At 48.5% G+C, this 14,920-nt stretch overlaps 1 protein-coding gene across 2 annotated transcripts in view; it reads left to right on the forward strand.

The window, feature by feature from the left end:
- The first annotated feature begins 13,596 nt into the window (after positions 1-13,596).
- The window catches only part of BAIAP2L2 (BAR/IMD domain containing adaptor protein 2 like 2), a 194,430-nt gene continuing 193,106 nt past the window's right edge, over positions 13,597-14,920 (forward strand). Inside the window, exon 1 of one of the 2 annotated variants that reach the window (XM_078683827.1) lies at positions 13,597-13,736. In XM_078683827.1, the coding sequence (XP_078539953.1) occupies positions 13,698-13,736 (39 nt within the window). In that variant the 5' untranslated portion in view covers positions 13,597-13,697. The remainder of the gene's footprint in view (positions 13,737-14,920) is intronic. The other variant, XM_078683830.1, reaches the window with a different exon arrangement.

Here is a 14,920-nt window from a genome sequence, read left to right on the forward strand (position 1 = left end):
CTCCACATCTACCACTTAGAGAGCTTTCTAAGGTTATCTAAGACCTCTTAAATCGCCATAAGTGTTGTCTGGACTGGTGCAAGGTGCCCACTTACATTAGTGGACATCATATACCAGGCCAGCTTCTCATATGCTGTGACTACCGGAGGTTTCCTGTGCTGTAGGAGGCCAGGGCGAGGCATCCGCCCCGTAAATGATGTGTGCTTTGCTATCCCTAGTAATTCATGGATCGGATGTCTGGATGGCGCCAGATATAAGGGGATCTGTCTGGTGCGGCGCGGAACCTAAGTGGATCCCGTCCACAGCATTGATGGTTGGCCACGCCCTCCTGTGGAGTATTTTTATTCAACTTATTTAGCTCAGTCACGAACCCCACCTCCCATTGCATTTTCGGCAAACAAGGTAACAAACAGCCAACAAAGCAGCATGCAAATGTAATTTATAGAAAAACATAGCACATCAAAAGCACAATAGTCCCGCACAATTGGACAATTACTCAAGTCTTTTAGACCACAAAACAAAGTAGTCTGCAAGGACTGCGTAAACACCCACAAAGATTTCAACTTGTGTTTGTGCTGTGAAAGCTTTATGGCGCCAGGTAGAATTGTCTAATCATCATCTAAAACCTTCATCACATGGATTTGTAACAGATTCAGTTCCACACAGTGAGCTCAGCTCTGTCTGTTAATGAATAATCTTAATAATTTAGCCTAAATAATGTGTGGCCTGAAGGTAAAGTATTTAAAAATGAGGTTGCATCTGTACACTTAACCAAGGTATATGTCTGAATGTGGTAAAGGGTTGGCGCTTTCTTAGCCCTGCAAAAAACGTTCCGGTTGCGTTTTGTACATGCAGTATCCTAAACTGGTAGATTGGAAGGCCAGCTTATAGGTATTTCTCATGGTGGCAAAACGTCAGATTAGGCTACAACGGCATGGCCTTCCTTAGGGATAAATCAAAGATGCCATGCTATGGTTCTTTAGTTGTTATAAAAAGTGACTCAAACTGAGTCCCTCAAGGTACATTCCATATTGTCACAACTGCACTTTCCATGGATATTTCTCCCTATGGATTCCTCACCTTTTGAATATCCCAAGGTGCCAGACTGTATCTCGAAAAATCGCAATAGCTCTCCTTCTTTGTTAGGTGGCATTCGGCTCTGTCGGTCAACTCCATGGACAGGAGACCACAGGAGCCATGGAGTGCCAAACCGGTATCATACCGTCATTTCCCTTTTTTAAGTGCCCTAGAGAACGTTTTGCAGTGCTAGGTATGTTGCCTTCAACTAAAAAGTCAGGGTTTCAATCCTATCAATCGTGCCACAGACAAATGTCCATTTGGGTCCCTCATTAGACCTGCTTGTGGTGTTTGGGGGTCTAAGCTTGATCTGAAGTCATGCAACCAATGTAGCCTCATGCATTTACAAGCGATAATGGAGCGAGGGGTGAAACTCCTTATGATGTGGGCGCACACCAAGTTCTGGCATTGTTCCTGCTCCAGATCCAGTCAAGGTCCAAATCATTTTTTTTGTCAAAGTAATTGAAGGAGAAACAGAAGAAGGGGCACAATTGGGATCCGGGCATGGATGATTTATTCAGCACACCATTGATCACGATGATGATAATGATGACAACAGCAAGATGGCAAACTTGCAGACTCCCACCAACACAGACACAGCAGACTAAGTGGCACTCCACACTGCAAGTGACAAGATACTTCCCCAGAGGTAGAACTTGGGAGCCCTTCAGGGCCACCGTCTGCAGAAGTGGCCTCTTGTCCCGCAGTCCTTAAGAATGCTGTAGAGATCCTAGATTTGCCGCTACCCGCTGACCTCAGGGAGATCCTTCGATTAGCTGCTTCATCTTCGTGTCCCTTGTTATCATTCAAACATGGTCTGATGGAACCTATTAAGGCAGCCTGGGCTAAACCAGCTTCTGACCTGCGAGAGAGCAGGCATATTGCATGTCAGCTTGTTTCCGGTCCAGGGAAGACATGGCTTGGCAGTTCGGGCTGGACTGTTCCCATGAGGCACAGGGTCAGACTGATTTGCATATGGCCATGTCTGAACTGGGGTGGCAGAGTGGGCTAAAGAACGGTGATGGATTAAACCCAGATCTGTTGACTGGGTGTGAGTGTTTGATTGGTTCAGATCCTCCGTCCATCACCACCCACTTTTGTACCGCCAGATTCTTATGAACAACACAACAGCTGTGTGGTAAGTAAACATGCAGGGCAGAGTGGGGTATCCTCGTCTGTGCTGTGAAGTGATGAAACTAGGTGTACCTGGGCTTTGTGTACCCAGTAGTCACACTAGGTGTACCCGAGGACCAGACTGGGTGTATCTGGTCTTACACTTATTTGCCGGTCTTTGTATGAGTTGTACACAGTTCTTACAGTGGGTGTGCCCTGCACGTACACTGGGAGTACCCACTCTTCTTACGAGGTGAAACAGTTTCTTACATTTTGTGCACCCTGTGCTTGCACGGAGTGTACTCAGTACTTATTATGGGTGAACCTGTTACTCCCACTAGGTTACCTGGTCCTTACACTGAGCATGTTGATCTTATTATGAAGTGTGCCAGAACTTTAGACTGGGTGTGCTTGGTCTTTTCCAGGGTGTACCCGGAGTTTACACTGGGTGTGCTTGGTCCTTTCCAGGGTGTACCAGGAGTTTACACTGGGTGTGCTTGGTCCTTTCCAGGGTGTACACGGAGTTTAACTGGGTGTGCTTGGTCCTTTCCAGGGTGTACCCAGAGCTTGCACTGGGTGTGTCTGGTCCTAACACTGGGTGTACCTACAGCTTACACTGGGTGTGCTTGGTCCTTTCCAGGGTGTACCCGGAGATTACACTGGGTGTGCCTGGTCCTAACACTGGATGTACCCGGAGCTTACACTGGGTGTGCTTGGTCCTTTCCAGGGTGTACCCGGAGTTTACACTGGGTATGCTTGGTCCTTTCCAGGGTGTACCCGCAGCTTACACTGGGTGCGCTTGGTCCTTTCCAGGGTGTACCCGGAGATTACACTGGGTGTGCCTTGTCCTAACACTGGGTGTACCCAGAGTTTACACTGGGTGTGCTTGGTCCTTTCCAGGGTGTACCCAGAGTTTACACTGGGTGTGCCTTGTCCTAACACTGGGTGTACCCAGAGCTTTCACTGGGTGTGCTTGAGCCCTTCTTAGATGTACTCGGAGCTTACAATTGGTGTGCATGGTCCTTTCCAGTGTGTACCCGGAGCTTACACTGGGTGTGCCTATTCTCAACACCGGGTGTACCCAGAGCTTACACTGGGTGTGCTTGAGCCCTTCCCAGGTGTACTCTGAGCTTACAATTGGTGGGCATGGTCCTTTCCAGTGTGTACCCGGAGTATACACTAGGTGTGCCTGGTCCCAACACTGGGTGTACCCAGAGCTTACACTGGGTGTGCCTGGTCCTAACACTGGGTGTACCCAGAGCTTACACTGGGTGTGCTTGAGCCCTTCCTGGGTGTACTCCAAGTTTACACTGGGTGTGCATGGTCCTTTCCAATGTGTGCCCGGAGTGTATACTGGGTGTGCCTGGTCCTAACACTGGGTGTACCCAGAGCTTACACTGGGTGTGCCTGGTCCTAACACTGGGTGTACCCAGAGCTTACACTAGGTGTGCCTAGTCCTAACACTGGGTGTACCTAGAGCTTACACTGTGTGTGCTTGAGCCTTTCCCAGGTGTCTGAGCTTCTAAACAACGCCGGTGGGACGCGGCATCGAAGCCCAGACTGTGGATGGTTTTCATAGGGACGCGTGATCGATTGACACGTTTGACCCAATGAGGAGGGTTGTGGGTATGCTGTAACTTCGCAACCTCCAGGTGTTGCATATAAACACAAAGTGAAAGAATGAGAAGATGAACCCCTGTTAGCCCTGATGAAGTTGCGCAAAAATACAGCAACTAAACATGTTGGCAATGGCAATGAAGTATTAGACATGGTTTAATAGGAACCATTTTTAATTTGGAGAGCTTGCAGTCCAGAATAAAATTTGAGTGGCCAACAAGCCCTGCAATTTTAATGGTGAGAATTACACTTATTATTTCTCACTGGGGTTCTTTTGGTATATGTTTATACACAATAATAAGTGCTGTCTGTCTTGTCTTACTATTACATGAGTGATCATCACTGTCTGTGGTTCTCGAGAAGGAGAACAAGCACTGGTTCTTCTTGTCTTGTCTTTTCTTTTCCTTTTTCTCATTTTCTCTTTCACTAAAAGAGAGGGAGTCACCAATGATGATAAGTGGGTACACTGGTAATTGGTAACCAGTAACCCCGTTGGCGGTTCTACCGTGAGGTACTCTCTCTCCTCTCCCACATTTTTTCACTGGTTGGAAGGTGGGGAGTGTGGATGGTAGTTGACATTTTGTATTTTTTGTGAAAAGCGACACTGTGACTTAAATGAGTAGTTGGACTGCACACACATAAGGGAATTGAAAAAGGCTATTGAAAACCCTGGTCTTTGTAACGATTAATGGGAATAAGTGTCTAGAGAGTGAGGCCTTGTTTAGTTTATTATGTTCTGAGTGGGGGGTGGCCACCACCTCCTCTCCCCCTTGGTTCCTAATATATTGACCTTTCCCAGGTGTACCCGGAGCTTACACTGAGTGCGCATGGTGCTTTCCAGGGTGTACCCGGTGTTTACGCTAGGTGTGCCTGGTCCTAACACTGGGTATATCCGGAGCTTACACTGAGGGTGCTTGAGCCTTTCCCGCGTGTACCCGGAGCTTACAATGGGTGTTCATGGTCCTTTCCAGGGCGTACCCAGAGTTTACACTACGTGTGCCTGATCCTAACACTGGTTGTACCCAGAGCTTACACTGGGTGTGCCTAGTCCTAAGACTGGGTGTACCCAGAGCTTACACTGGGTGTGCCTGGTAATAACACTGGGTGTACCCAGAGCTTACACTGGGTGTGCCTGGTAATAACACTGGGTGTACCCAGAGCTCCCACTGGGTGCACCTGGTCCTAACACTGGGTTCACCCCGAGCTTACACTGGGAGTTCCTAGTCCAAACATTGTGTGTACCCAGAGCTTGCACTGGGTGTTCTTGATCATTTCCAGGGTGTACCCAGAGCTTACACTGGGTGTGCCTTTTCCTAACACTGGGTGTACCCAGAGCTTACACTGGGTGTGCCTTGATCATTTTCAGGGTGTACCCAGAGCTTACATTGGGTGTGCCTTGTCCTAACACTGGGTGTACCCAGAGCTTACACTGGGTGTGCTTGGTCCCTTCCAGGGTGTACCCAGAGTTTACACTGGGTGTGCTTGGTCCCTTCCAGGGTGTACCCAGAGTTTACACTGGGTGTGCTTGGTCCCTTCCAGGGTGTACCCAGAGTTTACACTGGGTGTGCTTGGTCCTTTCCAGGGTGTACCCGGAGTTTACACTGGGTGTGCTTGGTCCCTTCCAGGGTGTACCCGGAGTTTACACTGGGTGTGCTTGGTCCCTTCCAGGGTGTACCCAGAGTTTACACTGGGTGTGCTTGGTCCTTTCCAGGGTGTACCCGGAGATTACACTGGGTGTGCTTGGTCCTAACACTGGGTGTACCCAGAGCTTACACTGGGCGGGCCTGGTTATTTCCAGGGTGTACCATGAGCTTACACTGGGTGTACCTAGACCTAACACTGAGTGTACCCAGAGCTTACACTGGGTGTCCTTGATCATTTCCAGGGTGTAGCCGGAGCTTACACTGTGTGTGCACATCTTTGGCACACGCTTACGAGATCAGGTGCTTTCAGGGTGGTGCTGACATACCACCCTGAAAGCACCAGATCTCGTAAGAAGTCTTGGGGTACTCCCTCTAGGACGAAACACGTGTTGGCTACAAAAACAGGAAAATAATCTAAGTGTGACAAAAAGAATAAAGAAAGGAGACTTCAACCGAAAAAAAGGGCATCAACTTTGTCCAATGTGTATTACTTGACTGTTGTTCTAACTTGTATACTCGAGATAGCGTGTGCTAGAGATTTGTATGACTATTATCTGATTTGATTTTATGAATCGGGTCTGGGTGAAATAGGGTGATTAACTTCCTGCTCTTTAAGCACGGCTTGCAATTATTAAGAGAATTTTGTTTTAAATACGCTTAGTGAAATTGTCCCTTAGCAACAACACTCATTAAATCTTACACTGGGTGCGCCTGGTCCTAACACTGGGTGTGTCCACTCCTTGCATTTAATATTGGTGTGTCTGGTCTTTGTATGCTCTGCCCCCAATCCCTAGACTGCACCCTGGTCTTACAGAGTGTACTTGGTCCTTATCTTGGGTGTGCTCTCACATGGATTATGCAGACCTGTTTTTTTGTATGGAGTGTACCTGGTCCTTAAAATGATTGGAGCCAGTGCTTGTACTGGATGTACCATGCCCTAAATTGTGGGTGTCTGGGCTTTGTATGGAGTGACCCTGGTGGTCAACCAGGCCCACCTTGTCCTTACACCGGATATAACAGGTCCTTACACCGAATGTACTTGGTCCATACACCAGGTGACCATGGTCATTGTAGGTCCTAAACTATATGCCTGTCATCTCCCAAGGTATGCCTGGTGCTTACAGAGGTCATGCCTGGTCACTATACTTTGTGTGCTTGGTCTTTGCAAGGGTTGTACCAGGTCCTTACATTGAATGTACTTGGCCTTTTAAAAGGCCCTGCGCAGACTTTGCATGGCGCGAGCCTGGTCCTTGCACTGGGTGTGCCTTTTCCTTACACTGGGTTTAACTGCTTCTTAGACTGGGTGTACCTGTCTGTTACACTGGGTGTAGCTGCTTCTTAGAATGAATGTGCCTGTTCCTTACAGTAGGTGTGCTTTGTCTTCTTTAGACAATATCTGGTCTTAACATGGGGTGCATCAAATCTTTCTATGGCGAGTGCTCAGTGCTTATACTGGGTGTACCTGGTCCTAATATTCTGTGTATACTGTCCTCATACATAACAGGTATGCCTGGGCATTACGCTGGCTACGCCCTGGTCCTTACACTAAATATACCTGGTTCTAACACTTGCTGTACCTGGACCTTACAGTGGGTGTCAGATCTTTTTATGGGCATACCAGGTCATTCGGTGTGCCTGTTTCCACTCTAGTTGCACCCACTCCTCAAAGTGGGTGGACCTAGTACATACACTAGTTGTTCTTGGTCCTTACACTAAGGGGCTGATTACGATGTCGTTCGGAAACTATTCCGGCCGAATTGGTTTCGAAATCATTTCTGACCAAATCGGGTTCTGGGAGTCCGACCAAACTATTACGATGCTTCCCAACATCGTTCGGTCGGACTCGCATTGACTTCAATGGGAGCCTGTATTCCGAATGCGGACACAGGCTTTCATCGAAAAAAGGGGTGGTTGGTGAAAACCTTGCACCCTGTGGCGGGTACCCTATGATGCCTGTCACACTGTGCATGGTTTAACAGGGGGGGTTCCCTTGGGTACCCCCACAGATCCCAACCGGAGACCTCATGGTGAAGGGGAGGCCTGCTACGGGTCCCCAAGGTTAGATTCCGAAAGCCATTTCATGTCGGGCAGACCGAATCGGAACGGCTGTCCAAATCGGTCATCGCAATTGCTTGCTCGGAAACCGTGTCCATAGAGCGGTATGATTCGGCTCCGAAAGACTCGGGCTGTCCGAATGCCTTTTCAGATCAGAAACAGACAGCCTGAACAGTTTCAGTGCATTGTAAACAGTCTGTTGGAAATGTGTACGATTCGAGTGGAAACATAGGTTCCAAATTGGATTCTGAGATTCCGAATCCCATACGGAGCCTTCCTGCACAACATCGTAATCGGCCCCTCAGTGTACTCAGTCCTGTCACTGGGTTTAACTGCCTATAACATTGGTTCTGACCAGGCATTACATTGGGTGTACCTCGTCCTAATACTTGGTGCGCTCAAGCATTACATTGGGTGTACAGCGATCTAACAGTGGGCATTCTCAAGAATTACACTGGATCTACCGCAGCCTAACACTGGGCATGCCCAGACATTAAATTGGGTATACATCGACCTAACACTGGGCGTGCCCAGACATTACACTGGGTGTAAAACGACAACACTGGGCGTGCTCAAGCATTACGCTAGGTGTACATCATCCTAATACTGGGCGTGCTCAGGCATTACACTGGGTGTACATCAACCTAACACTGGGCGTGCCCAGGCATTTCATTGGGTGTACATCGAACTAACAGTGGGCGTGCTCAAGCATTACACTGGGTGTACATCGACTTAACACTGGGCGTGCTCAGGCATTACACTGGGTGTACCTCATCCTAACACTGGCCGTGCCCAGGCATTAAACTGGGTGTACAGCGACCTAACTCTAGGCGTGCCCAGCCACTACCCTGGGTGTAAAACGACCTAACACTGGGTGTACATTGTCCTAATACTGGGTGTGCTCAGCCATTACACTGGGTGTATATTGTCCTAATACTGGCTGTGCACAGTCATTACACTGAGTGTACATCATCCTAATAATGGGCGTGCCCAGACATTACACTGGGTGTAAACGACCTAACACTGGGCATGCGCAAGCATTACGCTGGGTGTACATTGTCCTAATACTGGGCGTGCTCATGCATTAAACTGGGTGCATATTATCCTAATACTTGGCGTGCTCAGACATTAAACCGGCTGTACATCGACCTAACACTGGGGATGCTCAGGCATTACACTGGATGTACATTGACCTAATGCTGGGAGTGCACAGGCATTACACTTCGTGTATATCGACTTAACGCCGGGCACGCTCAGGCATTACACTGGGTGTACTTTGTCCTAATACTGGGTGTGCTCAGGCATTACACTGGATGTACATCATCCTAATACTGGGCGTGCTCAGGCATTACACTGGGTGTACATCAACCTAACACTGGGTGTGCCCAGGCATTTCATTGGGTGTACATCGACCTAACACTGGGCGTGCTCAAGCATTACACTGGGTGTACCTCATCCTAACACTGGCCGTGCCCAGCATTAAACTGGGTGTACAGCGACCTAACACTAGGCGTGCCCAGCCACTACCCTGGGTGTAAAACGACCTAACACTGGGTGTGTTCAGGCATTACACTGGGTCTACATCGACCTAACAATGGGGGATTTAAGGCATTATACTGTGTGTACATTGTCCTAATACTGGGTGTGCTCAGGCTTTACACTGGGTCTACATCGACCTAACACTGGGCGTGCCCAGGCATTACACTGGGTGTAAAACGACTTAACACTGGGCGTGCTCAGGCATTACACTGGGTGTACCTCATCCTAACACTGGCCGTGCCCAGGCATTAAACTGGGTGTACAGCGACCTAACAATAGGCGTGCCCAGACATTACCCTGGGTGTAAAACGACCTAACACTGGGTGTGCTCAGGCATTACACTGGGTGTACATCAACCTAACACTGGGCGGGCCCAGGCATTACACTGGGTGTAAAACGACCTAACACTGGGCGTGTTCAAGCATTACACTGGGTGTACCTCATCCTAACACTGGCCGTGCCCAGGCATTAAACTGGGTGTACATTGACCTAACCCTCGGCGTGCCCAGGCATTACAGTGGGTGTAAAACGACCTAACACTGGGTGTGCTCAGGCATTACACTGGGTCTACATCAACCTAACACTGGGGGTTTTAAGGCATTACACTGGGCGTACTTGGTCCTTACACAGCATGTACCTGGTTCCTACCTTGGGAATCCCCAGTCTTTGTACAGAAAGTGCCTGATCCTTAGACTGGGTGTATATGGTCTATATATTTGAGTGTACCTAGTCCCTTTATGTGACGTGCTTGCCCCTCACATTGGGTGTGGCAGGTCCTTACACTCTTGCTCTCAATACGTTTATTTGTTGTTCCCTTCCTTTGTACTGTCTGTTCCTGGTCTTTGTGGTGAGTGAATGTTGTCCTTTACCTGGGGGTGCCTGGTCATTACTCTTGGTTTACCTTGTACTTAAATCGTAATACTTGGGCCTTACACAGAGTGTGGTTGGCCCTTTCACTGTGTGTACCTATTCTGTGTACTGAGGGTATGTGGAACTAAGTGCACATGATCCCTACAAGCAGGGCTGGCTTTAGCGCTAGTGGCGCCCAATGCGATGATCTCTTTTGCCCCCCAACCCGCTTCCAATGACCACCTTCTCCACTACCAATCTCCAATACTGCCCCTCATCTCTCCATAGCCCCACCCTCATGTGGATTTCATTTGTTTAATAGCGCTACTCATAACAGTGTAGGGTGTCAGAGCACTGTATATCACACACACAGTAGAACATGACAATGAATCATACATGTGCAAATCAGTCTATAGGAAATATTGCACAACACAATGAGGATTACCAGGTGTAGGAATCACTTGTCATCCCTACTAGTAGCTAGTATACTTTAAGAGTACTTGGTCTGTAGAAGTACAAGCTCAGGATTTAAAAACGTACCACACGGTTGGGTTGACTTTAGTAATAAGAACATATTTCTACCCAAACAAACCTTTTTAGCAACATTAGAATAATGAAAGACCAAGGAAAAAAATATAATGCACTAACCTATACCTTGTAGTTTTGAATACAGCTCTTTGACGACACTTCATAGGTCACTATGCTATATTAGGATTGTAACTTCTGATCTGCAATTATCAAAAGTAACAAAAGGACCTCTGTGACAAAAGCAGTAACACTCTGAGCTGACACGTAAAATACAGTTCTGTAATCTGCACGGTATACGTTCTTTGCAGCAAGCACATTAATCCTCTGCAGTCTGCGCTACTTTATGATGAGTCAAAACCGCCACTAGACTAAACTCCATCTCTCTCCTGTTGGAACATTAATCACCTGAGTTATTCCTGACATTTTTATTGTTGCCTAAAATCTGCTGGATACTCAAGGAACTTTGCAGCAGGTGCTTTTAAACCAGTAGGTTATTTATATTATTTCCAAACACAGCACCGCCCTAGGTCAGCGCCATGTATGACTGCACCGGTCGCACTGACACAAAGCGGCCCCACCTACAAGGGATGCCATGACTTTTACACTAACTGAGCCAAAAAACACAAAGTGGGCGCAGGGAGCACTGAGCAAAGGCACTCTGCCACAGTTTTGGCATGACCGGTGCCCTAGGTAGTTGAAGAGCTGGAGCAGCGCTATTTCATTTGGTAAATGGTTGCTTATCCCAGAAACGTTAAAGACATGCTGCTTTTGGTTGGAAATGTAGCATCATCATTGGTCGAGATATGAACAACAGAACATAACACAAAAATATACGCCAAGCCACATAACATAATTAAAACATAACAAGGCACATCACAACAAAACAGTAAAAACAGAATGCGGCACAAGAATTGCAGTGCAACACAACAAAATCACAAAGAGCAACATAAATAACAGGACACATCACCACCACAACAAAATTCCACACCGCAAATGTGCACACATGTTCTTGTCGCATGTTACCACCTCCACAATACTGTTTTCATAAAACGGTGGTAAAAGGTGTTTATGAGCAAGCACTGCCTTAGCTTACCTCCAAGGACATGAAATAGTCTCAGGGACAAATGTTTTGTGATCTAGCCTGCTGTGTGCACCTATTCTATGCATGGGTATACCCAGGACCACTGTATTTAAGTGTTTCTACGGCCGTTGTGTTTTCCTCATAATTATGGATCTGCCACATAATCTATCATCTGCTGCATAACCTGCAAATGTTAACAAAAAAATTGTTTCTAGCTCATACAGATGATAAGTTACTAAAAACATAGCCACACATATTCCTGCGCAGTGAAGAGCCCTCCGCAGAGGTTTGTCTGGTCATCTTTCAGTTTCTTATTGCTGTATTTAATACGTTGAAATCTTTGGCCACGCAGTGTTACCATCAGTAAAAGTAACAAAATAATGAAGAGATACTATCACAAAATGTGCAGCCTTTTGCCGCATAATATGCCTTTTCATCAGGGCCGGCTCTAGGGCGGTGCGATCAGTGCGACCGCACCGGGCGGTGACTTGGGCTTGGGCCGTCATTTTTTAAAAATGTATATTATCATTTTAAAAGCACCTGCTGCCGCATTTCTAGCCTCCAGCAATTTTCAGACATCATATAAAATGTCAAGATAACTCTGGTGATTAATCGTCTTCCTGGAAAGAGACTGGAGGTCTGTCTTGTGGAAGTTTTGACTCATCCAAAGGTAGCACAGAGGGTTAACATGCCTGCTTCTAAGAACGTGTATCCTGCAGATTACTAAGTGCATATAATGTAAATAGGTCAGTGGGTTACTTCTTTTATAAGAGTGCTCCTTTTGTGACTTGTCGTTTATGTAAGTCAAAATCCTAATGTAGAACATTGAGCTATTAACTGTCATCAAAGAGCAGCTGCATGCAAACTGCGAGGTATATGTTAGAGCTATATGTTTTTTTGCCCAGTCTTTCATCACCCTAATCTTGTGAAAAGGGTTCATTTGGCTAGAAAACAATTCTTATTATGAAAGAGAACCCCTAACAATGGTGTTATGCTTTAAATTCTGAATTTGTGCTTTTCCCCGAATATTGGCTCTTAAACTATATTACCTACCAGTATCGATGACGTCACTCCTACACTACACCTTGTAGTCCTGTCTGATGTAACATTTCCTATACACTGATTTACCCACATGTGCTTGTCTCTGTGCAATGTGTGTGTGGTACAAAGTGCTCTGACACCTTACACTGGTATGAGTGGTGCTATAAAACTAAATGAATCTGAGAGAGTGGTTATGGAGACTTGAGAGGTACTGTTAAAGGGTGCTAGTGAGGGAATCCCTGGCAGAGGTTGTCATTGGGGGGGGAGGGGGGGGTGACCAGAATTTTAAAGCCAAAAACCGGGACATTTCACAAAAATAGAAGAAGGACTACAATTTTACTTCAAGCGATGAGAGCGCTCCTCAGCAGAGAATTACAGAACAGGCAGTAAGAACATACATAAAATGTACTTTTTAAACCCAGTAGCTTGCCTGTTAAATAAACTGATTTCTTGAAACAACTGCTAACTTTCCTTGCTATGTAAAACATAAAAAACACCTCCCACCGTTTTCAGTCGACCCTCTCTAAAAACTGGGACATAAGCTAAATTTCTTGAAATTTGCTGGGACGGCTGGTTAAAAACGGGGACCGTCCTGGCAAAACGGGGACGCCTGGTCACCCTAGGGGGGGGGCGACAACCAACACTGTTGCACAGGGCGCCACCAGCGCTAAAGCCGGCCCTGCTTTTCATGCTGCATAATTTGCCTTTTCATGCTGCATAATTTAGCCAAATCTGCTGCAAAATGTGTCTCTCCCTTGCCGCATGATTCTAGCGGCTTTGAATATACCTGGTCCGTACAGAGAAAGTGCCTGGCCCTTGCACAAGGTATTCTTGGTCCATGCAATGGGTGTACCCGGGACGTGTATCAAGTGCACCCGGTCGTCACACTGGGTGTTCCTGGGCGTTACACAGAGTGTACGCATGCCGTGACTCCACACTGGCTTCCCCGGCCTCCACATGGCGTGTACAAAGTCCACCCCCCGCGTGTTCACCCTCTTGGCCAGTCACGTGCCCCCTCCACGGGTGTTTTATTACTGCTGGGTATCGGATGGACCCGGCGGCCTGTGAATTATTAATCCCGCGGCTCTTCCTGCTCCTGGGACCCACACACGGAGCTCCCCCGGTGCCCGCTCCCTGCGCCCCAAGGCCCCGAGATGGACGTCTTGTACAGCTCCACGCTCAGCATCTACAAGGTGAGACACCCGGGGAGGGGAGGGGCGGGGTGCTCGGCCTCATCTTCTTTCTCCCTCGAAAGAACCTTGTCCCGGGGTGGCCCCAACCTCGCGCCACACGGACGTCTTCATTGGCTCCACCCTCGCCACCTGTAAGGGGAATGCCAGGCGGACTGGGCAGAAGGTTGGGGGTTTCAGCTTGACGCCAGCCTGTCTCCCCCAGAGACCCGTGCCCTGGTGTGGTCCAAGCCTCACGCTGCGTGACCCACGGGGGCAGTTATGAGTAGGACAGCAGGTGCAGTAGCACCGGAGCCCTGGAAAGTCAAGGGCGCTCAGTGCCCCAATAATTTGTTTTACCAACCTACTGGGCAGGGCCCCATTTATTTGCTTACAGTGGGGCCCGTGACGCCCTGATATGCCACTGAGATGACCTGAGCAAGTTTAAGGTGAGGTACCGGGCCCCTAGTACTGGAAGTTCAAGGCCTTTTTGGTGTGGTGCCCACTCTCACGCGACAGGGACGTCTTTTACGCGTCCTCCCTCCTTGAGAGGTACTTGTCCTTGAGGGGCCTACCTCGACGACCGCTAACACTCCCTCCCCTGGCAGCTCTGATGCGAGACACCTGGGAGCCTTGGCATGAACTCACACCTCCCTCGAGACCCTGTGAAGTGCCCAAATTGAAGTGGCATAATGAAACTCATGCCATCCAGGGCACACTGGCGTAACGGAACTTGAGGGGCCCCCCTGCAAGGTACATGGAGTGGCCCCTCCGGACCCATGAAGGAGCTCTCCGGGCGGAGCACTGTGCTGAGGGGGCCCCAGGAACTTCGGGGGGCCTGTGCTACGCCACGTAACGGAACTTGAGGGGCCCCCCTGCAAGGTACATGGAGTGGCCCCTCCGGACCCATGAAGGAGCTCTCCGGGCGGAGCACTGTGCTGAGGGGGCCCCAGGAACTTCGGGGGGCCTGTGCTACGCCAGATAGCTGTGTGATTCCTGTCAAGGGTAGGTGTGTGTGTGTCCTGGTCTGACTCCCTCCAACCCTCCCTGGAGCGAAGCTTGCCTCGCCATGGCGACCATATACATCAAAGTCCCCCGGGGGTCCCTGGAAGGGGTGGAGCGCGTGCTCCTGACGAACACCCCCAACTCGAAAGGTACTTGCCCTGATGCGATGTTCAACCTCGGGATACGAGGCGTGCTTTTCACCT

Source organism: Lissotriton helveticus, chromosome 1_1, assembly GCF_964261635.1.
Source record: "Lissotriton helveticus chromosome 1_1, aLisHel1.1, whole genome shotgun sequence".
Lineage (NCBI taxonomy): Eukaryota > Metazoa > Chordata > Amphibia > Caudata > Salamandridae > Lissotriton > Lissotriton helveticus.